This window comes from Tinamus guttatus, unplaced genomic scaffold (genome assembly GCF_059628265.1).
Source record: "Tinamus guttatus ecotype Peru unplaced genomic scaffold, ASM5962826v1 Tinamus_guttatus_pri_ptg000297l, whole genome shotgun sequence".
Classification (NCBI taxonomy): Eukaryota; Metazoa; Chordata; class Aves; order Tinamiformes; family Tinamidae; genus Tinamus; species Tinamus guttatus.
The window spans coordinates 4,121,075-4,142,186 of NW_028288831.1; the positions used below are offsets into that span (position 1 = coordinate 4,121,075).

General features: G+C 60.5%; 4 protein-coding genes across 5 annotated transcripts in view; 1 reads left to right on the plus strand and 3 right to left on the minus strand.

The window, feature by feature from the left end:
* Window positions 1-554: 554 nt before the first annotated feature.
* Window positions 555-2,545, minus strand: TMEM141 (transmembrane protein 141). Its single transcript, XM_088528049.1, has 5 exons — window positions 2,484-2,545; window positions 2,337-2,403; window positions 2,187-2,270; window positions 1,327-1,458; window positions 555-697 (listed from the first exon to the last, which is right to left on the minus strand). The coding sequence occupies exons 1-5, from the start codon at window positions 2,535-2,537 to the stop codon at window positions 618-620; spliced, it is 417 nt and encodes a 138-aa protein (XP_088384175.1). The 5' UTR covers window positions 2,538-2,545; the 3' UTR covers window positions 555-617.
* Window positions 2,546-2,592: 47 nt separating this feature from the next.
* On the plus strand, window positions 2,593-5,136 carry PAXX (PAXX non-homologous end joining factor). The gene is made up of 7 exons (XM_088528029.1): window positions 2,593-2,681; window positions 2,751-2,829; window positions 3,215-3,264; window positions 3,361-3,554; window positions 4,244-4,315; window positions 4,752-4,845; window positions 4,984-5,136. The coding sequence occupies exons 1-7, from the start codon at window positions 2,593-2,595 to the stop codon at window positions 5,021-5,023; spliced, it is 618 nt and encodes a 205-aa protein (XP_088384155.1). The 3' UTR covers window positions 5,024-5,136.
* Window positions 5,137-6,431: 1,295 nt separating this feature from the next.
* Window positions 6,432-8,757, minus strand: CLIC3 (CLIC family member 3). The gene is made up of 6 exons (XM_088528030.1): window positions 8,722-8,757; window positions 7,926-8,035; window positions 7,419-7,544; window positions 7,198-7,304; window positions 6,698-6,873; window positions 6,432-6,593 (listed from the first exon to the last, which is right to left on the minus strand). Exons 1-6 carry the CDS (start codon window positions 8,755-8,757, stop codon window positions 6,432-6,434), a joined length of 717 nt encoding a protein of 238 aa, XP_088384156.1.
* Window positions 8,758-11,536: 2,779 nt separating this feature from the next.
* The window catches only part of ABCA2 (ATP binding cassette subfamily A member 2), a 46,611-nt gene continuing 37,035 nt past the window's right edge, over window positions 11,537-21,112 (minus strand). For both annotated transcript variants that reach the window (XM_088527998.1, XM_088527997.1), the window contains exons 30-49: window positions 20,318-20,646; window positions 19,507-19,720; window positions 19,221-19,326; window positions 18,915-19,026; window positions 18,430-18,490; window positions 18,030-18,204; window positions 17,827-17,942; window positions 17,358-17,505; window positions 16,844-16,967; window positions 15,710-15,842; window positions 15,345-15,462; window positions 14,967-15,145; window positions 14,489-14,630; window positions 13,955-14,089; window positions 13,538-13,641; window positions 13,166-13,258; window positions 12,751-12,853; window positions 12,412-12,549; window positions 11,961-12,167; window positions 11,537-11,628 (exon numbers count right to left, since the gene is read on the minus strand). In XM_088527998.1, coding sequence (XP_088384124.1) covers window positions 11,593-11,628; window positions 11,961-12,167; window positions 12,412-12,549; window positions 12,751-12,853; window positions 13,166-13,258; window positions 13,538-13,641; window positions 13,955-14,089; window positions 14,489-14,630; window positions 14,967-15,145; window positions 15,345-15,462; window positions 15,710-15,842; window positions 16,844-16,967; window positions 17,358-17,505; window positions 17,827-17,942; window positions 18,030-18,204; window positions 18,430-18,490; window positions 18,915-19,026; window positions 19,221-19,326; window positions 19,507-19,720; window positions 20,318-20,646 — 2,773 coding nt within the window. In that variant the 3' untranslated portion in view covers window positions 11,537-11,592. The remainder of the gene's footprint in view (window positions 11,629-11,960; window positions 12,168-12,411; window positions 12,550-12,750; window positions 12,854-13,165; window positions 13,259-13,537; window positions 13,642-13,954; window positions 14,090-14,488; window positions 14,631-14,966; window positions 15,146-15,344; window positions 15,463-15,709; window positions 15,843-16,843; window positions 16,968-17,357; window positions 17,506-17,826; window positions 17,943-18,029; window positions 18,205-18,429; window positions 18,491-18,914; window positions 19,027-19,220; window positions 19,327-19,506; window positions 19,721-20,317; window positions 20,647-21,112) is intronic.

Here is a 21,112-nt window from a genome sequence, read left to right on the forward strand (position 1 = left end):
GTTAATAGGAATAAATTGAGTAGGAAAATATTCATCTTCCCACATCTCTGGATGTTTGAGATTCAGATCGGGATCGAGAGGCTGAGATTCTGCCTGGGTGATGTGTGCTGAAATCGAGGAAGGGCTCAGGCCATCTCCATTCGGCAGATAAGAGAGGGCCTTGCTGTTGTGGAGGGCAGAGAAGACTCTGAGGGAATGAACTCAGCGAACAGCTCTGGTCCCTTGCAGAATAGTCCAAACCCACCCATGTCCAGAGGCATTTCACAGGCTGGTGCTCTCCATTAAGCCTCTGGTCTGACAGCCTTAGAGCGACTGTATCTTTCTGCTCCAACGTTTATTGCAGTGGCTGCCTTAAAACACCATTTCCAACCCACATCCCAGCATGTACCGTCTCATCTCAAGCTTTCACTTCATCCACAGAGTGCACATTCAGCTCCGGACTTTTATTGTGTTCCCCATGCACAATGCTCACACAAAGGCCACCCCCACGTGAGCACCACGTGTGGCCACCTCGTCCCTATGACACTCTCACTGCACCCTAACTCCTGGGGGCAGCTGTGCAGACAGGAAGGGGTGAGGAGAGCTGCCACAAGGCCCAGTGCTGCCTGCTCCGCTCGCTACTCCACAACATCGCCATACTTGTTCCTCCTCAGTGGTGGTGCCACAGTCTCTCTGTCCTCTGGGCTGGGCAGGTTTTCTGCAACAGACAAGAAGGAATAAGCTCCTTGGATCCCCAAACTACCCTCTTGCATTGGCCAGGGGTGGGTAGAGAACTTCAGGGCCTTGGTGAAGCATTTAAAGCATTGCACTTTAACCCAGACTGGGCAGCTCAAAGCACACAGCAGAAAGAGCAGCAGACAGTTACAGAAAGAGCCGTGTTAGCATCCCCACCAGCTCTGCCTTCCCCAGCATTAAAGTGGACAGGTCACTCCATCCTCTGCCCTCCTCTTCCTCTTTGCTTCGTGTTGGTTCTTGCGAGCTCACGCACACAGGGCCAGGCCAGAGAGATGTGAGGATGTACCCGATACCACCCTGCTCAGACACCTGCAGAGCAGGCAATGGGCCCAGAGCACTCAGAGAGACCTGAGAGCAGCAGGACTGTGGGCTCCCTGGCTGCCCTAACACTGCAGCTGCCCGGAGGACTTCTCCATTCGCAAAACGGCACATCCCTTGGCTGCAGGGTGCCAGCATAGGATTCACACAGGGATTTGGGCAAAGACCAGGACATGGCTGTTGGTTAAGAGCCAGGGCAGCAAGGTGTTACAGCAAGGAAGAAAGAGGCATAAGCAGCACAGGGAAAGCAGCGGGAAGAGATATGAAAAGGACCTGGGGGCCGAGACACCCCATCGTCCAGGGCACGCTCCTGCAGGGACTTGCCAGTCTCCAGGAAAACCCAGAAGTCAGTGCATTTCTGTGTCTCAGCTCTGGTTACAACGTAGCTGGCGACGGATCCTGCAACTGAGGAAGAGGAGAGGCGCCCAACTTCCCCACAGCAAAGCCCTTTGCTGCATGGGGTAGCGGGGAAAGAAAGTGGCCACCAGCACGCGGGCCACTGCAACCGCCTGCAAGCGGCTCCGAGGCTGGGAGCACGGGAGAACGGGCCAGGGAAATAACCACCCCGGGGGAAGGGAAATAACTACCCCAGGGGAAGGGGAAAATAAACATCCCAGGGGAAGGGGAAATAACCCCCCCGGGGAAGGGGAAAACAAACTCCTCAGAGGAAGGGGAAATAACCCTTCAGGGGGACAGGAAAATAAACACCACAGCGGAAGGGGAAATAAATACCCAGCAGGGATGGGAAAATAAACACCCTGGGGGAAGGGGAAATAAACACCCCAGTCCCAGGGGAAGGGGAAATCAAACAGCCCGGGTGAGGGGGAAATAACCACCTTGGGGGAACGGGAAAATAACCACCCTGGGGGAAGGGGAAATAACTTATCCAGGGGAAGGGGAAAATAAACATCCCAGGGGAAGGGGAAACAACCACCCCAGGTGAAGGGGAAATCACCCTTCAGGGGGACAGGAAAATAACCACCCCAAAGGAAGGGGAAATAAACACCCCGGGGGGACGGGAAAATAATCAACCCTGGGGAAGGGGAAATAACCCCCGTGGGGAAAGGAGAAAATAACCCCCCGGGGGAAGGGCAATGACCCCCGGGCAGGCGCCGCCGCCGCGGGCCGCTCACCCGCCGAGAGCAGCAGGCTCCAGCGCAGGGCCCCGGGCCGCCTCCCGGCCAGCAGCCTCTGCAGCGCGAAGGCGGCGCCGCTGCCTGGGGCGCGCGGCCGTCAGCGCGGGGCCGGCGGGGCCGCCGCCCCGGGGCGCCCCCCGGCCCTACCTGCCACGAAGGCGCCCATGCCCTTGGCGAAGGCGTGCGCCTGGCAGGCCGCGTACTGCTGCAGCGCCTGCGGGCGGCGGGCCGCGCTCAGCGCCGCCGCGCCCGCCCGCGCCGCCCCGCGCCGCCCCGCGCGCCGCCGCTGCCCACCGGGTGCCGCGCGGCCACGCTCTCCTCCACCCGCCGCAGCCCCAGGGTGACCATGGCCCCGCCGCAGCGACAGCCCCGGGCCGCGGCGGCGCCCGCCCCTTCCGCCGCCATGGCGGAGCCGGCCGGGCCCTTCCGCGAGCTGCTGGCGGGGCCGCGCCGCTTCCTCTGCTACTGCGGCCCCGGCGGCGGCGCCGTGCAGTGAGTGCGGCCGGGCCGCGGCCCGCGGCTCCCCGGCGGCGGCGGCTACAGCCTGTGCTGCCCCCGCAGGGTCACCGACGGCTGCGAGGTCTGGGCCGCGGAGGCCGCCGCCCGCCCGCCGCGGGGCCCGGGGGAGCCCGCGGGAGCGGTAGGAGCCCGGGGAGCCCCGCGGGGCGGCCGGGGTGGCCCCCCGGGAGGAGGTTTTGGGGGCTGGAGACGTGGGGTGCGGCCTGGGCGGGGGTTGCAGAGGGTGGTTGGAGAGCGGGGATGAGGGGAAGGAGCTGGGTGGGAGCCGGGAGGAGGCCGGGGAGGCAGGATGGGGCCAGGGATTCGGGAAAGGCCCCGAGTGGAGGATGGAGCGGTGGGTTGGGGGGTGAGGAAGGGCCTGGTTGGGGGCCTGGAAAGCGGGTTGGGGGCCGGGGAGGTGGTGATGCCCCTGGTAGGGTGGGAAGGCAGTGGGGGACCTGTGAGCACCCCCAGGGAAGGGAGCTGGGGGAGCCCCCTGCCTTGCAGGCCTTGCCCTCTCTTTTCAGACATCCCAGAGCACGTCCTGGCTATCAGAGCAGCACGGCACGAAGATCAGGTGGGTGCTCCGGCCTCAGCGCCTGCTGTGGGAACCCAGGCTCCTCTGTGGAGGCACTCGGGACCCTGTCCTCACCCTGCTCTCCTGCCTGCGCAGGAAGGCCTTGGAGCATGGGGTGGCCTCCTTGAGCCTGCACGATGATGGCAAGGCAACGCTGCAGCTCCAGGAGGAGGCCTGGTGCTGCACTTTGGAGCTCAGCAAGTTGCCTGTCACTGAGGCGAAGATCCAGCTCCAGGAACTGATGTTCAGCTTGGTGGGTTGCGTCAAGAACCTGGAGAAACGTCTTGAAGGTCTGTGTGTGGTTTTGGAGCATGATTAGGTCAGGAAAGGGGTGGGAAGCTACCAGTTACCTTTAAGATATCAGTTCCCTCTGCCAAAGCTGCACCAAGCTGACCAGCTCTGAGAGCCATGTGGGGTAGCAGTTAAGAGGCTGGCGTTCTCCTTGAGTCATCCCATGCTCTAGGTGACCCTGCGTGTGCAGGGGGGTTGGACCAGATGACCTCTAGAGGTCCCTTCCAACCTTAACGCTTCTATGATTCTATATGATTTCTGCCCAGGGCTCTGGGTGGGCTGGCAAGACAGGAAGCAGGTGGTTTGGGTTGGGCAGCAGAGTTGCTGCTTCTGTCCCTTTTGGACTGGCCTGTTCTCAAAGCTGGCCAGGGTCTTCTGACCCTATTGGGCAACAGAGGTCTTTGTGTAATCAGAGGAAAGCATTGCACCTATTTGCAGAAACGCAACCATGTCCCCATGGCTGACACCACACCATGATCTCTTTGTGCCTGGAGGTTGCCCTTATAGAAGTCACATAGAGCTCTAAGAAGACCCCTGTCAATAGAGACCTGGGTAGAAGTGCTGGAAAGAAAAGGCAACTTGTTTTGACCAAGGGCTCATGTGGTCAGGGGAGATTGCTGGGGAAGCCTAGGGTGCTGCATGCTGTGTTGGGTGTGCATTGCTCTGACTCTGGCTCTCCCCTCTGCAGTGGGGGGCACTCTGGGGTCTTCCTGCAGCCCTGAGAAGAATGCTGCCCGGAGCCAGCAACTTTTCATGCCAGGTGGGCAACTGCCAGTGAGCATCCCCAGAACATGGTCCCACGGCTCGTTTTCCCTCTGTTTCCTAGGAGGCTGATGGCCACCCTGCCCATGTGGTCTCCAGGGCACTCTGAATCCCTTTTGCTGTGGCTGTAGTCTGGTGGCACAGAAGGGGCTAGGGCTCAGTGCAGTGGCTCTTGGGGTCCCTGGGGTGTGCTGTGCTCAGGTCAGATGCTTGGCGTCACCAGGCAGGGTTCCTCACTGACCTCCAAGAGTTCAGACCTCGCTGCCGATCCAAATTAGAGGCTGTGCCGGATCCTGGCCCTTTGCAAGAGGAGAGAAGGCCTAAACCAGGCAGCTGGAGGCACATGCTGGACTTGAGCATTAAAGCATTATTAGAGCAACCAGCTGAGCAGTACGTCCTGCCTTCCTCATTCTCTATTTCTCTGGCTGAAGCAGATCCGAGGTCCAGGAAGCCCAGAGGTGCTGGCTCCACTTTGCCAGCCAAGAGGAGGATCCCAGGAGAGTCTCTCATCAATCCTGGTTTCAAAACGTAAGTGCTGCTCCAAGGCCTGGCGCGAGGGCTGGACTGCACAATTTCCTGCTCGATGTCTGCATGGGAGCAGGGTACGTGGCTTCGGGTTGGGTTTTGTGCACCGCAGCCTGTGACTCTCCCTCTGTGCCTTTCTAGCAAGAAGACACCAGGTGGAGTGGACTTTGAAGACTCCTGACCTGTGCAGTCCCATCCCCCTTACAGCTGTCCTATAGGGAGGGTTTTGAGCAACATCTGAGACTTGTAGCCGTTTTACTACACCCTGGACCTGCTGGGCCTCTCACTACAGGGTGCGAGGGATTCTCTTCCCTAATGATCATCCAAAGAGATGAAGCGAGTGGGGCCTGGGACTGGCTCCTGGCAGGTCCCTTGGAGGAGCAGATCCATGGCTGGCCTTCTGGAAGGACCTTTTTGGGGGGGATGTGACAGTAGGGGTGGGTATTTCTGCTACTGCTTTCCCTGCTGGCAGGGCCAGCTGTGTGCCTCGCTTGGCATGAATTGGTGTTTTTTTAAGGAGCTTTTATATCATGATGCAATTAAAAGACTGGCTATGTTTAACTTACTGCCAATAAAACTGCTTTTAGCCCAAGTGGTCTGTGGGTCAGTGCATTTGTGTGTCAGTCCAGCCTTCCCTTTCATTGCTTTGCAACCCTAGGGACAATCTTGACTAAATGTGAAGGGTCAAGGGCTCAGAGAAGTGCCAGTTTCATGCCAGCAGGGAGGTGGGTGAATGTTTAAATCTTCCGACCGCATGGAGAGTTGGGAGTGTGGACCCAACCCTTGCTGGACGCTGGTGCCCACCTGCTTTGTGGGAGGAGAGCTGCCGCGGGCTGGGGCTGGTCATGCCAGGACGCGTATGTCTCAGCTGCCAAGCTTTTATTGATTTCCAGGTGCTGTGATACATGGCTTTGGCGTGATCTGCTCCCAAGAGCTTCCTAACGGCAGGGTCTAGGGGGTGGCTCTCTCCACTGCCCTACCGCAGGGCCTGGGGACCTGGGACAGTGCCATGCCCACTGCCCACTGCATCCCCGACTGTCCCTGGGGCTCTGCGTGACTGGCCCGGTGCGGCTCCTCCTTGGCATCCCATGACGGCTGCTGACTCCTGCCACCGAGTTGCCCGAGCTGATGGTGGCGAGGAGCATCTCCGAGGGAGAGCTGCCCTCAGAGCCGCGCTGGGGCCCTGTAGCCCTCTGCTCTGAGCAGCCTTTCCTTCCCAGTGTGAGGAGCTGCTCTTGCTGTTACCCTGGGCACTACCCACCTTCGGTAGTGCTGGTGTCCGCAGCTGAGGCTCCCTGGCACCGATCCTGATGCCGGGAGTTTGCAGGGCAGGTTGAGGGGGGCCTGGCCAGGAGGGGAGCGGGACACGAGAAGGGAGAACCCGCTGTCGGGCTGGCTACGACGCAATGTGATGCCAGCCCCTGGGGCAGGGCTGCTGGCTGGGGGAATTTGGGTGCCCATGGCATAGCTCGAGCTCGCTGCCCTCCTGAGCGTTTGCAGGAAGGACTGTGATGGTGGCGGCCAGGCCGGGGTTGGCGCTTGCCTACTGCCCGACCCTGGCCCCGTGCCCACCCGGGCCTGCGCCCGGCTCACTGCGGAGGTCGGACCACAGAGCGATAGGCCTGCACGATCTCCTCGTCGTTGGGGCACGTGTATTTGAACTCCTTGGTTTCCTTGGCATTGTTGAGGTAGCGCCAGATGCCCCGCAGGTCCTTGGGGATCCCGAAGCGGCGGTAATGCTGGCACACGACCTGCGGGCAGGAGCGAGGTGCGCTCGGGTGGAGGGGAGGGCATGGGGCAGTGCTGGGAAAAAGGAGCACACGGGAGGGCGCAGCGCCGGGGTGCCCGCGCTCACCTGCACGATGTTGAGCTTGGGCAGCAGGTTGCAGTCGGCTAACGTGAGCTGGTCGCCGTCCAGGAAGCGGCGCAGGGAGCCCGGCAGGCGCGGGCTGGAGGTCGGCTCGCGCTCCAGGGGGGTGTTCAGGTACTCGTCCAGCTTCAGGAGGGCCTTCAGCAGGCCCCGCTGCAGCACTGCGCGGGGATGGGCCCAGCCACCCGAGTCAGGGCACTGCCCCACTGCTGGCACCGTGCCCAGCAGCTCTGCCCTGCCCTTGGCACGCGGCCAAAACCCGCCTGCTCCGCCGCCCAGTCCTTGTGCCAGGGTGGCCCTTGCCTGCCCTGTTCCAGCCTTGCACTGGGCAAAAGCTGCGAGCACCCTCCCCTGCCCACGCTAAGGAGCCCTGACTCCGTGACAGGCCACGTGGGTTCCCTGGCTGAGCTCTGGGGTGGTGGCACCGGGAAGGCTGCATGGGCTGAGCCAGCTTGGCACGGCAGGGAGCACCCCCAGCTCCTCACCCTCATCCTGTGCAGGCACCGGGTTCTTGATGAAGGTGGAGAACTTGTGGAAGATGTCGTTCCCAGCCAACCTGGACTCCTTGTAGCGTGGGACGAGGCTGGGGAACCTGCAGGGACGGGCACAGCTGTTGTCAGACCCAGATGCTGCAGCGCTCCCTCTCTCCACCCCCAGTTTCTCAGCATTTTCCCTTGCCCCTCTCAGGGCAGCGCCAGCCACTGACGCAGGAGGTCTCAGCTGCTCCTCCAGGAAGTCCTCGATGTTGCCAGTGTCGGTCTTGGGCTCGCCGTTGTAGAGCAGCACGGGCAGCTGGGCGCCCGGGGCGAAGTCCTTCAGCACGTCCAGCGCCCTGGGGGAGACACGGGCGCTCCCTGAGCCCAGGCACTGCTGCGTGCTTGGTGGGGATGGCTGGAGGAGAGCAGGGCTCTGCTGAGGGCATGGCATGAGCTGCCCCGGATGACCCATGTGCTGGGAAAGGGATGAGGTGATTCCCAGAGCTTGTCCCTGGGAAATGCCCACAACCGCCCTCACGGTAGCAGTGGTGACCAGGGGCTATAGCAGCCTCTAGACATCCCACCCTGCCCACCCTTCAAGCCCCAAGATGTTGGGGACCTTTCTGCCCCCCACCACACACGTACCCCAGCAGGTCTGTATGTGCCAGGGCAGGCATGTCCCAGCCCGGAACGGGCCAGGGTGCCTGTGCCTCGGGCCGGGAGGAGGTACCACTCACCTCTTGGTATCCACGGTGGTGAGGGTGAAGGGCACCCCTTTGAGCAGCAGCACCATGAAGAGGCGCTGGCAGAAGGGGCAGTGGCCCATGCTCTCGCCATCCTCGCTGGCCTGCGGGGGTACATGGAGCTCAGCGCCTCCTGCAGCACCCAGCGCCCAGCCAGGGTGGCGGGCGGCGCTGCGGCCGAGTCCGGAGCTGCTGGCGGCCGGCCAGGGTGCGGGCTCGGCAGCGGGCGCCGGGCAGAGCGCAGCGCTGGCCCCCGGGCGCTCTCGCGGCCGCTGCGCTCCCCGTGCAGCGGGGAGCACCCGCTGGCTCCTGCTGCCCGTCCGCTCCCCCATTCCCTGTCCCCTGCAGTGCCCAGGGCCTGGGACTTGGGCAGAGCCACTGCAGGGCCACCCAAGGTGGCTGTGGCAGGGGACAGCCCCAGGGCTGTGTGTGCAGTGGCCTAGGGGAGGCAACAGCGACGCTGGGGTGGGGGGGGGGTCCCGTGGTCTCTGGCACAACCAGGCGGCCCTTGTCGTGCCCTGGGTGGACCTTGGCCTCTACCCTCGCACCCAGGAAAGGGCCCCGGCTGGGTGGCGCTCCCAGCCAACACCCCCCGGTGCCTGCAGGGCTGGAGCTGCAACCGGTGGCCTGGGCAAAGAGCCCCGCGCTGTGTCCAGCGGTGCCGCCGGGCACTGCCCTGGGCACGGAGCACCTGGGCATCCCCTGCACGAGCCGGGGACCCTGCACCTGCAGCCTCGGCCCAGATGCACCCTGCAGCACCGGCCTCGGCCTCCCCGCGGCCGCTGCGCACCTTGACGAAGAGCTGGATCTGGGGCTTCTCGGCCATGCTGGGCGGCGGCTGCTGGCACCTTGGTGGCTGCGCGGCGAGTGGCGCCGTGGGTGCCGCCCCGCTCCTCCCTGCCCACATTCCTGCCTGGGGTGCACCCACCTCCCACCCACGCCTGGCCCCGCCGTGGGGCCCCTGACCCCGCTGAGCAAACGCCCCGCTGGGGCTGCCGGTGCCAGCGTGGACGGACCAGCAGTGCCAGCCTGGCACAACACCCGTGTGGTGCCAAGCCCCGAGGCACAACAGGTCCTGCCCCCTCCTCCTGTCCCCAAAGCACCAGGGGCTCCCCCTCGGGCCCAACCTGCCCCTCCTGCTGCCACATACCCACACCCCCGCCGGCGACCGCTGCCTGGCCATAACGCGCTGGCTCCAGTTATTATTTTTTATTTAAAACAATCATTATTTTCACATTTCACCTTTTTTTGGATTTTTTTTTCATTTGCTAGCAATGTACAGGCTCTCCCAGAGCGTTCCCGCCCCGCCGAGCGCCCCGGGCTGTGCGTGGCACGGCCGGAGCAGCGCGGGGGCCCCGCTGGCAGCCGGGGAGGTGCGAGAGCGGAGGTGAGGCAGCGAGCGGGGCCAGACTCAAGAAAGCAAATAGTGTTAAGGCAGCAGCACGCCCAGCGCGGGCAGCCCTGCCCGGGGCAGCGCTTTCCCCTTCCAGCTCCTCATCCGCCCCCGGGCACCGTCCCTGCAGCGCCTGCAGGGTGCCCGGGTGCTGCGTGAGGCCGCCGGGGGCACCGGGACCGGGTGCACGGAGAAGTGGGCAGCAGGGTGGGAGCGTTGCAGCGGGGACCCCTGTGCCCGGCCACCCCCTCGCCCTTGGGTGGCACCTGAAGGGGCTCAGGTGGCCGTAAGCCCTGGCGCCTGCGAGGTGACGCCGGGCGGCTCGCGGTGACGCTGGTGGCACAGGACTGGCCCAACACGCGCCCTCCCAGCCACCAAGGCCCAGGGCTGCGCAAAGGGGCAGGAGCAACCACGGGGTGTGGGGGGGCTCATCTAACTGTCCCCATCCCCCTGCCCGGCCAGGGCATCAGCCAGTTTACAGTATGCCGTAAAAAATATATGGTTTGAAAATAGAGCTTATTTCCCCCCCGCCCCAGTTTTCCCCTATTGAAAATACAGTATATTGTATCACAATCTATAGTATGTGGCATAAAGGACTGGCGAAGCCCAGGCAGGGAGGTGACACGAGCACAGCAGAGGCCCTTTCCCAGTTTGGCTGTCACCTTTCTGAGCCTCGGGATGAGCAGGGGGAAGAGCTCCAAGCACGCGAGCACAGAGCGAAGCCCCGGGCGCCTGCAGCGGGCACTAGCGCCAGCTCCTGTGGGCAGCGACGGGCACGGGGCCAGCGGCTGCAGCGCCTCCGTCCCGGCCCTGTCCCTGCCAGCACCAGGACCCTCTGCAGAAAGGAGGGTCCCCACCGGCTGCGAGGGACCCGGGGACGCGGCTGCAAGGGGAGCTCCTGCTGCTGCCCGCCCCGGCTGGCACTGCCACTGTCATGGGAACGTGACTGCCGCTGCTGAGGCCCGTCCTTCCCTACCCCGAACACCTGGGCACAGCTCCCTGCCGGCCAGGCAGGTGGTGGGGCCCTAGGGCCGCCCTGTCCTTTGCCCCTGATGCCACCCAGCTCCAAAACCCATCCTGGACGGAGGGAGCTCTCCCACCTCCCAGTGCTGCCGGGAAATCAAACCAGTGCGGAAAGCAGGGCGGGCGGCTGTCCCCGGCGCGGGTGCTGAGGCTCTTGGAGATGAGGGCTGTGGCAAAGGAGAAACAGAAAGAGCGGGGGGACACCAGAAAGGTGGCCCGGCAGGTAGGGGGCTGGCAGGCGAGACGTGGTTGTGGGCAGAGGGGAGAAACAGCTGGTGCCAGCGTGTGAAAAATACCCTGTGAGATGCCCCTCTGCCCGCCCACGTGCCCCTCGGGGAGCTGCCAGGTGGCACCTCCCTGCGCAGGAAGCGGCAGGACGGAGAGCGGGGCTGGCGCGGGCGCAGGGCAGCAGCGCTGGGCGGGCACCGCGCGCGGCACGCGGAGACACAGGGCACAGCCGCAGCGCGAGGTGCCCGCGGGCTCGGGCTGCCTCCGGGCACCCAGACCGCTCCACCGGGCAGAAAAGTGTCCGGGCAGTATGTGGCTGGCAGGGCCAAGACGCCTGTCTCTGGCAGGTTCACGTCACTAGTGACATCCTGTGGGCAGTGCCGGGGTGAGAAATCAAACACAGGTAAAGCACAAAGCAGAGTTTCTGCCCCTCGTGGTGGCAGGGTGCCCAGGACGGTGCCAGGTGAGGTGCCAAGCCAGGAAGGGGGGATGGAGATAGTGACAAAGCAGCAATCCTTCCTCTCTGACCTTGCGGGCAGGCCTAGGGTGGCAGTGGGGTAGAGACGTCCCCGCTGCCGGCAGTCCCCCAGGTGGGTACAAACGTGGGTGTCCAAAGACGGCGCTCGCTGGTCTCTTCCCTGCCACAAGACGTGCAGGGCTCGTGCCACCAGCTCAAAGCCGCATCCTTCGCTTCGCAGTCTCTGTCCGTGGCATGAGCCAGCCGGGCAAAGTGGCCGAGGACGGGGCCCCCTGCGCCATGGGGAGACACTGTCCCGTAGCTGACGGGGACGAAGGCCGGCCCGGGAGGCAGTGGTTCCTGGGGCTGTCCAGGCTGGCACTGCACCCGCTGTCCATCCTCCCCATCACGCTCCTCTGGCCATGGGTAGAAGGGCCCGGGCTCCCCCGGGACAGGTAGAGACAGTCCCTGGACGCATCCGTGCAACGGGGCGGAGCGAGGGGAGACGCAAAAGGGTTCGGTGGCTTTAAAGCTGGGGACTCGGTTCCCACCTCGGGTCCTCAGCACAGTGTGTCCGTGTTGAACGAGAGCTGAGCCTGCGCAGAGGGAGACAGGGAGGGCTGAGGGGCCAGCACTGAGTGTGTCAGGGCATCCCCCGGCCCTACCCAGGCACAAGTCCTGGACGAGGAGCCGGCCATGGTGGGGGGAATCCCTGCAGCCTCCTTTCCCGGCGAGCACCCCTGTGCCTGCCTCCATCCCCAAAGGGCCGTGTTCGCCCAGGACAAGCCCCTGGGCACAGGCCATTTGTGCAGTGTGACACCATGCCTTGGCTACAATGCCCCATGATAGAGGGGCATCAGCTTGGACTAGGGCCACCCAGATGCCTCCTCCCTGGCCCTGCAAGGCCGGTGCTGGGATGGCCTCTCACCCTCTCCTCCTCGAAGCTGATGAGGCCTTCGTCATCGGTCTCCAGATCCTCCTGCTCCTCCACGACGAGCGCCCGCAGCTCCGTGGGGGCTGCCCGTGGGCGCAGCAGGCTGAGCACCCGCTCCAGGGGGGACTGCAGAGCGCAGCTGGGGCTTGTCTCCTGCTGCTCCAAGTTGTCGCTTTGCTTCTTGGCAAAATTCACAAAGACCTGGCAAGAAATGAGGCGAGCGGCTACCAGAGATGCCACATAGACCTCCCCCCGCAACCTGAGCTGCTCCTTGCCTGGCATCTCCATCCCACAACCCCAGGCCAATCTCTGCTGGTGACTGGCCGTGGTTGCACCCCCACACCAGGTACTGGCTCAGGTGCCAAGGGGCACTTTGGCACTGGAGCTCCAGGCTTGGCCCTCCTTCCACGTGCCACCCAGTCACCCACACTGTCCCAGGCCTCACGTTGTCCAGGGTGGTCTGGCTGACGGAATAGTCCTCAATGCCCAGCACGTCAACCACCTGCTCCATCTTGCTGAAGACCTGTGCCAGTGAGATCTGGTCCGATTTGAGCTGATACTGGGTCTTAGTGTGGTGCCGCTCCTGCAAGGGACATTGAGGTCAGGTCCAAGCCCCTACATGCCCAAACTCCATTTCATTCCATGGCAAGGGGAGAGAGGGACACAAAGGAGTCCTAGGGGAAGGAATGGCAGGAGGCCACTGATCTCCACAGGAGATGAAACATGCTGTGACCCTGACACATGGGCTGGCAGAAGGCAGCACTTGCACTGCAAGGCAGCTCACCTTGAGGATGGCCTCAGGGAAGTTGCGGTTGAAGAACCTCACCACCTCCTTAACGTTGAGGCTGGACTTGGTCCGCACGGTGATCATGTAGCCATCTCCAAATCTGGGCAGAAACAAGGGAGGCCGTGGGGGACCTGCCTCCACACCTGGGCCTATGCGGAGGACTGACCCCATGGAAACCTGCACACTGTTAACCACACTGTTCACACCTGGCAGTGACTGTACCCATGAAGGTGGTACCAAGATGGTCAAGTACCAATGTAGACCGCCCAGATCCCCTCTGAAGCAGCACCCATGCAGAAGGCTGACATCTTGCCATGGAAACCATGCTATTACTGACACACGGGAGCCTGGCACCCTCTCGTCCTGCCCTACACATGGGCAGACAGGTGCTAAGCCCTCCCCGGGCTCTTACCTGTTTTTCAAGTGCTGGATGCTGCCAAGACATTTGAGACGCCCGTTCACCATGATGGCCAGGCGGGTGCAGAGCGCCTCGCACTCCTCCATGCTGGGGAGACAGCACAGGGTTGAGCAGGGTGACAAGAAGCACCATGGCATGGACAGAGAGGGAACACTCATCCGTTACAGGATGCAGCACAGGACTTGGAGGGGAGACAGGTTGTTGAGCTCCTCAAGCTGCCACCCCGCACACAGGGGCATTGCAATCCAGCTCCCTCAATAGCATCTGCCCCCGGGATGAAAAGCCCTTCTCCCTCCTGGCCTCTCGCCCACGTCGCACAACAGGGCACATGCAGGAGTCGTGTGCCCAGCCTGGAGCCCCCCGCACCTGTGGGACGTGAGCACCACGGAGCGGCCTGTTTTGATGACATCCAGGATGAGGTTCCAAAGGAAGCGCCGTGCCTTAGGGTCCATCCCTGTCGTGGGCTCGTCCTGTGGGAAGAACACCTCAGCCAGGCCAGCCACCCCCGGACATCTGGCCACCCCTTTCCAGTCCATGACTCTGCTTCCCTAACCCTTGGCTTGTAATACAGTCTGATGCTCCAGGACCCCGCTGGCAAAGCTGGCAGTGGATGGCTCCAGTACAGGGGCCTCTTTTATCCAGGACAGCTCCATAGTAAGCCAAGTCGAGTGCCAAGGATATGGGATGGTGCAGTAGCATGGCTCTGACAGAAGTTCTGAGATCAGGCCAGCCCCAATGTAGGATATTTTTTTCTCCAGGACACCGTGAAGACCAGGCTCTCACCAGGAAGATGAAGGACGGGTAGCCTATCAGTGCTATGGCTGTGGACAGCTTCCTCTTGTTGCCTCCGCTGTAGGTGCTGGCTGGTTTGTCGGCGTACTTGGTCAGCTCTAGCTTCTTCAGTGCCCATTTGACCACCTGCAGGGTACACAAAGCTGCTGCCACCCCACCTAGCTCCCAGACCGCCTCTGTGGGCCACAGGGCAGGCCGAGAGGTAGCACTGGGTGCTGGGCCAGTGCCCGGGGCTTGCGGTGTGGGCCAGCAACCAAGGATGCTGCAAGCCACCAGCACCCGGCACGGCCCGGGAAACGCTGTGGGTAATGGAGTGCCAGGGGCAGCCCCTTGCATGGCTGCAAGTGTCTGCAGGCCCAGCACCCTGTGAGGAGCACTGCTTGGGTGGCACTGCCCTTCAACCAGCAGCAAGCACTGCTGCAAGGCCACACAGCAGCAGCTCAGGGCCCTTTTGGTGCTTGGTGAGATGTCATTTCCAGAGCAGCCCTTGGGACACTGTTAGACAAGTTCTGCCTGAAGCCATACCCGCTCCTCGTCCTTCCATGGGATACCACGCAGGCGGGTGTAGAGCTCCAGGTGCTCTTGGGCTGTCAGCTCATCAAAGAGTGCATCAAACTGAGGACAATAGCCCAAGCTTTGCTGGACCTGCAAGAGCTCTTTCAGGATGCTGTGGGAAGAGGATGGAAAGACTGTGAGCAGAAACTGGCTGAGACAGTTTGCTTTCCCTTTTGGGAACACCCCCGTGTTCATCCTGCTTTCACAGGCCTTTATACTGAAGCATCTTCTACCCCTTTATCCACAAAGGGCAGCACTGGCTGACAACCAGCATCACTTGCCACCCCATGGATGATGGGTTGGTCCATCAGGACATGGGCCTGCAGAGTCCTTCTGAGTTGCATGGTGAGATTCACAGTGCTTTTTCCCCAGGAGACCCCAAAACAGACCCCATCGTGGTCCAGGGACAGTGGGCACTCCCCATCCACCCTGAACCAGCACCCTGTACCTGTGCCCATTAACGAAGGCCTCTCCACCCGTGGTGCTCTCATCCCCCGTGAGCATCTTGAAGGTGGTCGTCTTCCCCGCGCCATTGACACCCAGCAGCCCGAAACACTCTCCAGGCCGGACCCCCACACACAGCCGGTCCACGGCCAGGATGCGCCCAATCTTGCGAGACTTGTACACCTTGCACAGTGAGAGAAGAGGCCCTCACCCTGCTGCGAGAGCAACGCCGGGCTACAACCCACTGCATCCCAGCCCCAACCCACATCCCTGGGGTGGGGAAAGCTCTGAGATTTCTCTTTGTGGCCCCAGAGCTTCCCCAGCTCCATTGCCAGTGTCACCAGGCACGGGGGAGCCCAGAGCAGGCCAAAGACTGCCTTACCTTGGTGAGGTTCTCGATCTTCAGCATGTCGTTGTCAGCGTCGCCGCGCAGGACACGGTGCCGCTCGTTGGCCACATCAATATCGTCTTCAATGGGCTTGGTGGAGACGGGCAGTCGCCTGCAGGAGGTTGCGGGGAGCAGTGGGAGAATGAAGAGCTGGCAGAGGTGCCATGGGCCCTGCCTTTCCACATCCCTCCCAGGAGGCGAATGCTGGGGACGGGTCACTTCCCCAGCTCACGCTGCCCAGGAGAGCTGCCCTGACCCAACAGGTCTCGAAAGCAAAGCTTTTTCCCATTTTGAGGAGCTGCAAAGTTTGCACCCCAGCAGGATCAGCCCACTTCACTGCCCCACGCTCCCCTACTCACTGCGGTTTCCGGAAGAAGTTGTACTGGCACATGATGGTGATGAAGAAGCCAATGAAGCCTTCAATTGTCATGGCAACCAGCCCACGTGTCACGATGTCCCATTCAAAGGGTGACTTCATTTTATCAAACTGCCCTGGATGGGATGAAGAGGACAGAGGGGTTGGAGGGACAGTTAGCAGGGAAGGTACGCAGCTAACGTGGCCTCTTGGCATGCTTGGAGCCAAAGGCTGGCTGTGACAACTCCCCTCTGGAGGATGGGGACACAAACCAGGTCCCCTGGGCAGGGTGAAATGGGGGATCCTTGTCCCACAGGCTATACAACGCCTAAAAAACCTTCCTGAAACAGCAGAAAATATTCATGGTGGGAACTGCTGCATGGACTGGGCTCCCACAATCTGCCAACATGTGCCTCCAAATGGCTCCAACCCATCCTTGCCTGCATGCACCTGCCCTGCAGGGAGAATCAGGGTGCAACTAACCACGGGGCAGTGCCACTCGCCACATGCACAGCGACCTCCATGTGTGCGGGACAACCAGCATGGCCTCTTGGTAGAAAACAACACAGGTTTCCCCAGCAAAGAGGGCTGAGTTTAACCCCATCCATCAAAATAAGAACACTCAAACTGGGGAGAACTGCTCCTCCTGCCAGAGGCTCGGCTGCAAAACAGGCACAGAAGAGCAGCCCTTAGTGCAACGTGACTGTCACTACTTCTTGAACTGGCCCATGATGAGGTGACAGCAAGTGAGGCAAGGGACCTGGAGGGCATCTACATCTACCTTTGGCAAAGGGCATCTACCTTTGCCTCCTTGGCCTGGTGCTGTAACTGTCTTGGGCTATTTGGTCCTGCTGGCACAAGGGCTGAGCAGAATAACGTTGTTGTTTTAAAGCCTGTTTGCTGTTAAACCACTTTGCAACTTTGGTTGGGTGATCCAACTAAGAATGGCTATTTGATTGATTTGCCAGATCCAGCACTATGAGAGGAGTGACCTCAATTGTGTCTTTTCCTGAGCCCCAATCTATTTAACATCCCCTGGCTTTTTGCTCCAGGTAGACTGAGTCTCAGGGAGGGGACAGCAATAGTTCCTTGCAGGCCCACACGTTGTAGGAAGGAAGGAGGGAGCAAGAGGCCATACCAATCTTGGCATAGTATTCGTTGATGTACTCGTTATAAGCCATCTCCATCAAACCATGGCCCAGGTTGTAGTTAGGAAATACAAGGAAGCAGCTCTTCAAGTAGCTGTTCACCACTTTCAAATCCTGTGGGGATGGGCAGATAGGACACAGCCATCAGAAAAATACATGAGCACTGTAACTGCATGAGAGGATCAAGATCTGTAACAAGATGTAACATCATCTGACCTCTTAATGGGCCCTGCTTAGAGCAGGGTTTTGAAGTAGAATCCCACCAAGGTCCTATCCAACCTGAGTTGTCCTACGATCCGAAAGCCATTACATGGCCTCCTGGACCTGGCTTCTTGTTAGGAAGCAGACACCCTGCTCCAGGTCTAAATATTCCCCTACATGTTCCCTCCAGTCAACGTGTTGGAGCCACAGGCTTTGCCATGGCATGGCAGGCACAATGACCTGGCTCCTGGTGCCCTGGATGGGGAGTTCCAAGACAAGTAGCTGGAGCTACGAGACTCCTACCTTGTCATGCTCAAAGAGCTGCAGTAGGAATGTGGCGACCGTGGCTGTGATGCCGATGAAGAGGTTGATGACTATCAAAAAGACGTAGGCAGAACTGGGCACCTCAAACCAGAAGGAAGCAGGATACATGATGGGGGTGATGGACCAGCTGGGGAAACAGGTGGCAGAAATCCCCGTGAGTATGGCAGGAGAGGCACTGGGTTAGTTACACGCTCACTACCACATGGCAGTACCAATCAGTGAACTTCGGGATTGCCCATCTCCCAGCCCAATCCTCTCCAGGGTCTCTCCCCACAGCCCAAAACTTCCAGCCCACCAGCTACAGGACCTGGATAAAACACCAGATGGGCAGCCCCAGGGCTGGATCCTGCCCATTTAGCTACAGAGCAGATGTGGTATCAGAGGGACCCCACCAGCAGGTCCTCACCTGCTGCCACCCTCCCTTACTCACCTCCTATCAGCAACCTACCCGTAGAGCAGAAAGAGCGAGAGGACAGCAGGGAAGTTGGTGGGAGAGGTGTAAGCTGGGAGGTCAAACACAAAGAGGATAATGATACAGCATGTGGCCGGCACCAGGTAGTTAAGCTGGAAAAGAGAGAAAGTTCTGTGATTCCCCAGTGGCCTCCCCTGGCCACTGGGGACTCAGCTGCTGGGCACGCTTAGCCTGCTCACCATATCCCACACGTAGTTGGCCAACCAGTAGATGACGGGATCACAGCCGCTCACAAACTGCAGATGTTTGGCCTTGGTGGCCTTTTCAGCGACCAGGAACACCACAAAGCTGGCTGGCACGAAGGACATGGCTACGATGATGAAGATGGCAATCACTACATCCGTGCCTTGCAGGCTGCGTTGGGGAGCAAGGTGGAAGAGACCACAGACCACATCACTCTTAGCTGCCTGGGTAAGGGCCACGAAGGCCCTGTGCCAGCGTGAGACAGCTGCTGTACACAGGGCAAGGGTACAGTACAGAGATCATCACATCACACCCGTAGCTTTGGGTTTCCCCCTGCAAACCACACTCCCCTTCTACACAAGACACCCCCCCAGGCCACACTGCAGCGGGACGTACAGGTAATCCAGAGACAGGCTGGCACTCGTCTTGTTCATGGGGTGGTTGGTCACTGTGATACCTACAGGAAGGCCCAGGAGGAAACACAGGAATGTGAAAGCAGCTCAGGACACCACAGCCTAAGGTCCACCTGTTCCCTGCTTCTGAGGACAGGTTTCTTTCCCTGCAGCCCAGTGCAGAAGCTAAGCTGCTTGATGCAACAGAGCAGGCCAGGCCAAGCCCTCCCTTCCGCCAGCTGGAAGCAGAGCATTTTTCAGACACATCTGCAAGCCCAGAAGCCAACAAACAGCACCTTGGGAGATAGCAGACCAAGTCGCATCGTGTCTAACCCAGAACTCAAACCACACACAACTGAGGTGAGTGAACCCATCCCAAACAGGCAGCAGCCTGCTTGGGCTGAGTAACACGCGCTTAAACCCTTGTCACATCACAGCCTAAAGTTATTCCTGATATCCTTCCACCCTTGAATGCCTACAGGCCCTCACCATAGGCAGCAGGGTTGCCTTTGCTCTTGGGCAAGTTGGCCCGCAGGATGGCATTGTTGAGTGCGTTGAGATAGGTGGGCATGCTATGGTAGCCCTTGTTGTTGTAGAAGACCTGGAGAAGCAAAGAGTGGTGGGAAGTAGCTGTAAGAGTTGGGCCCCTCCCAGATGTGTTAGACCAGAGGGTTGGGGCAGGATGGAATGGGACAGAACAGGACAGGACAGCTTCCCCTTTCTCCTCCCCATCTGTACCACAGTCACTGCTGCCTACTGGCCTCCTCGGCTGCCCTTGGCCCAGCATGGTCTTACCTGGGCTGTTCTCCGGACGGCTATCTTGCGCACCATGGCAGGGGCCCTGGCCCCAAAGGAGGCTGGAATCGATTTCTGGACATTGCCAAAGGTGAGCGCCCCATACCTGTGGAATGAGGCACCTGTGAGAAGCTGTGACCACTCTCCCTAGGTCCAGGAGCAAGGCAAGAGCCATGCAGATCTCCTGGCTCCAGCTGGTCCCCCAATCCACCTCCACAAGGACCTTGCTCCCCCATGCCTACCACCCCGAGGGCACAAGGAAGATCTCTCCCACCCTCCCTCTTGCCTGTGCAGCCGGAAGCGGTCTGAGGTGTAGAGCAGGTACTCGGAGACATTGCGCCCAGTGATGTCTGCCAGAATGTCCCCTGTCACCACCTTCATCTGTGGGGGATGTCCTCCAACACCACTGGGGCAAGAGAAGCCAGTTCCCTGCATGGAGCATGTGCACTTGATGGGCTCGTGGATAATTCGGGGCAGGGCTGGAGCTGAGGTGATGGTCTCTGAGGAGCAGAGAAAACAAAGCTCTAACCAGATCCACCTCATCAGCCTCTGATCATGGGGGGCTGTCTGGAGCAACATCAGGACAGCAAGGGATGAGATGGACATGCCAGGGTGACCGGCTGCACACTCTGCCAAGAGATCTTGGCTGGGCAGGAGAAGATCACTCTGATCTACAAAGGCTAACTCCTGCGGGGCTGAGACCTAGTCTTTTGAGAGAATGAGGGGCTAAGAGACAGACAAGAAGAAAACTTTGGAGCAAACACAGGATGGAAATAATTCAGACAGAGGTTATGCACTGTCTGAAGAAGGCTAAGTAGTTATTTCTCCAGCTAGGAATCAAGTGGCCTGTCCGGTGAAGGTGACTCAAGGTTGGCCATGAGACATCATCAGCCCAGTGAGTTCACCCAGGACTGCTGGCAGCTGAATGCAGAGAGGTGCCATTGCCTGAGCAGCAATACTCTGCAAAGGCCAAGCCACACCGTCCCTGAGGGGCACTTTCGGGGATCCCTGCACTGCTCCTGGGAGGCAGATAAATCACCTCTCCTGCAAATAAACCCAGGGCCGGACAGGCCAGCAGGTACCAGCTGTGGTGATACCTTTGGTGGCTGAGGAGAAGGTTGTGGAGTTCCAGGCACGTAGCAGATCCTCATCCATCGAGACAGGGTAGTCAGAGGGCGCTGGGGATGGAGGCGGTGGCACAAAGTTGGAGAGTGGCAAGCCCTGTGTGAAGGAGTCGATGCACATGGCATCAAAGTACTTGGCTGCCAGCATCTTGGACTCGTTGCTGTTGAGGTTCAGGGTCTGCACGGGCTGGTCCAGTGTGTTGTTGAAGGCAGTCTTGAGCACGCATGTGGCACCCACGCCTGAGGGCAGGTGGAAGGTGTTCACCAGTTGCTGGGGGCTGGCATCAGGAGACAGCCTGATGCTGTTGAGAGAGAAGAATGGGTAAGGAGGAGCTAGAAGCAGGGGGGTTCCCTAAGGAAATGTGGGATTGGCCACTTCAGCCCTCTTCTGCTGGGCAAGTCCCCAGGGTTTCTACATAGCCCTGGGGAGTCCTACAGAGCAGAGCTGCATGGGCATGGGCACTCTGGTTGTACAGCCCTGGGAGTCCCTGTAGTCTGAGCCCGGCATGAGACAAGTTGTCGGGCGCAGCCAGCACCAGCATCAGCGTTGGCACCACTCCTAGATAGTCACCCTGGGGAAGGATGGTAGGTGCTTTTTGCATGGGGACATGGCACTGGCTGTGTCTGTGCTTCAAACTCAAGCAAATCTCAGTGCCAGAGTCTCTGTAGACTCCCCTCCCTGCTCCCTGCACCCCAGCATGGTCCCGGAAAAGCGTTGCAGCAGGGGATGGAGACAGGGATAACAATGAGGCACAGGATGCTGCTCTC

What these genes read in the sequence shown, in the direction of transcription:
- TMEM141 (XM_088528049.1), bottom strand. Translation starts at nt 2,537, where the DNA reads ATGGTCACCCTGGGGCTGCGGCGGGTGGAGGAGAGCGTGGCCGCGCGG. An exon ending in CATGGGCGCCTTCGTGGCAG is followed by an intron (nt 2,271 to 2,336) that starts GTAGGGCCGGGG and finishes CGCGCGCCCCAG; the next exon opens with GCAGCGGCGCCGCCTTCGCG. An exon ending in GAGCCTGCTGCTCTCGGCGG is followed by an intron (nt 1,459 to 2,186) that starts GTGAGCGGCCCG and finishes CCTCTTCCTCAG; the next exon opens with TTGCAGGATCCGTCGCCAGC.
- CLIC3 (XM_088528030.1), bottom strand. Translation starts at nt 8,757, where the DNA reads ATGGCCGAGAAGCCCCAGATCCAGCTCTTCGTCAAG. An exon ending in GGTGCCTGCACAGGATGAGG is followed by an intron (nt 6,874 to 7,197) that starts GTGAGGAGCTGG and finishes ATCCCCGCGCAG; the next exon opens with TGCTGCAGCGGGGCCTGCTG. An exon ending in CCAAGCTCAACATCGTGCAG is followed by an intron (nt 6,594 to 6,697) that starts GTGAGCGCGGGC and finishes TCCTGCCCGCAG; the next exon opens with GTCGTGTGCCAGCATTACCG.
- PAXX (XM_088528029.1), top strand. Translation starts at nt 2,593, where the DNA reads ATGGCGGAGCCGGCCGGGCCCTTCCGCGAGCTGCTGGCGGGGCCGCGC. An exon ending in CGGGGGAGCCCGCGGGAGCG is followed by an intron (nt 2,830 to 3,214) that starts GTAGGAGCCCGG and finishes CTCTCTTTTCAG; the next exon opens with ACATCCCAGAGCACGTCCTG. An exon ending in CCAGCAACTTTTCATGCCAG is followed by an intron (nt 4,316 to 4,751) that starts GTGGGCAACTGC and finishes TGGCTGAAGCAG; the next exon opens with ATCCGAGGTCCAGGAAGCCC.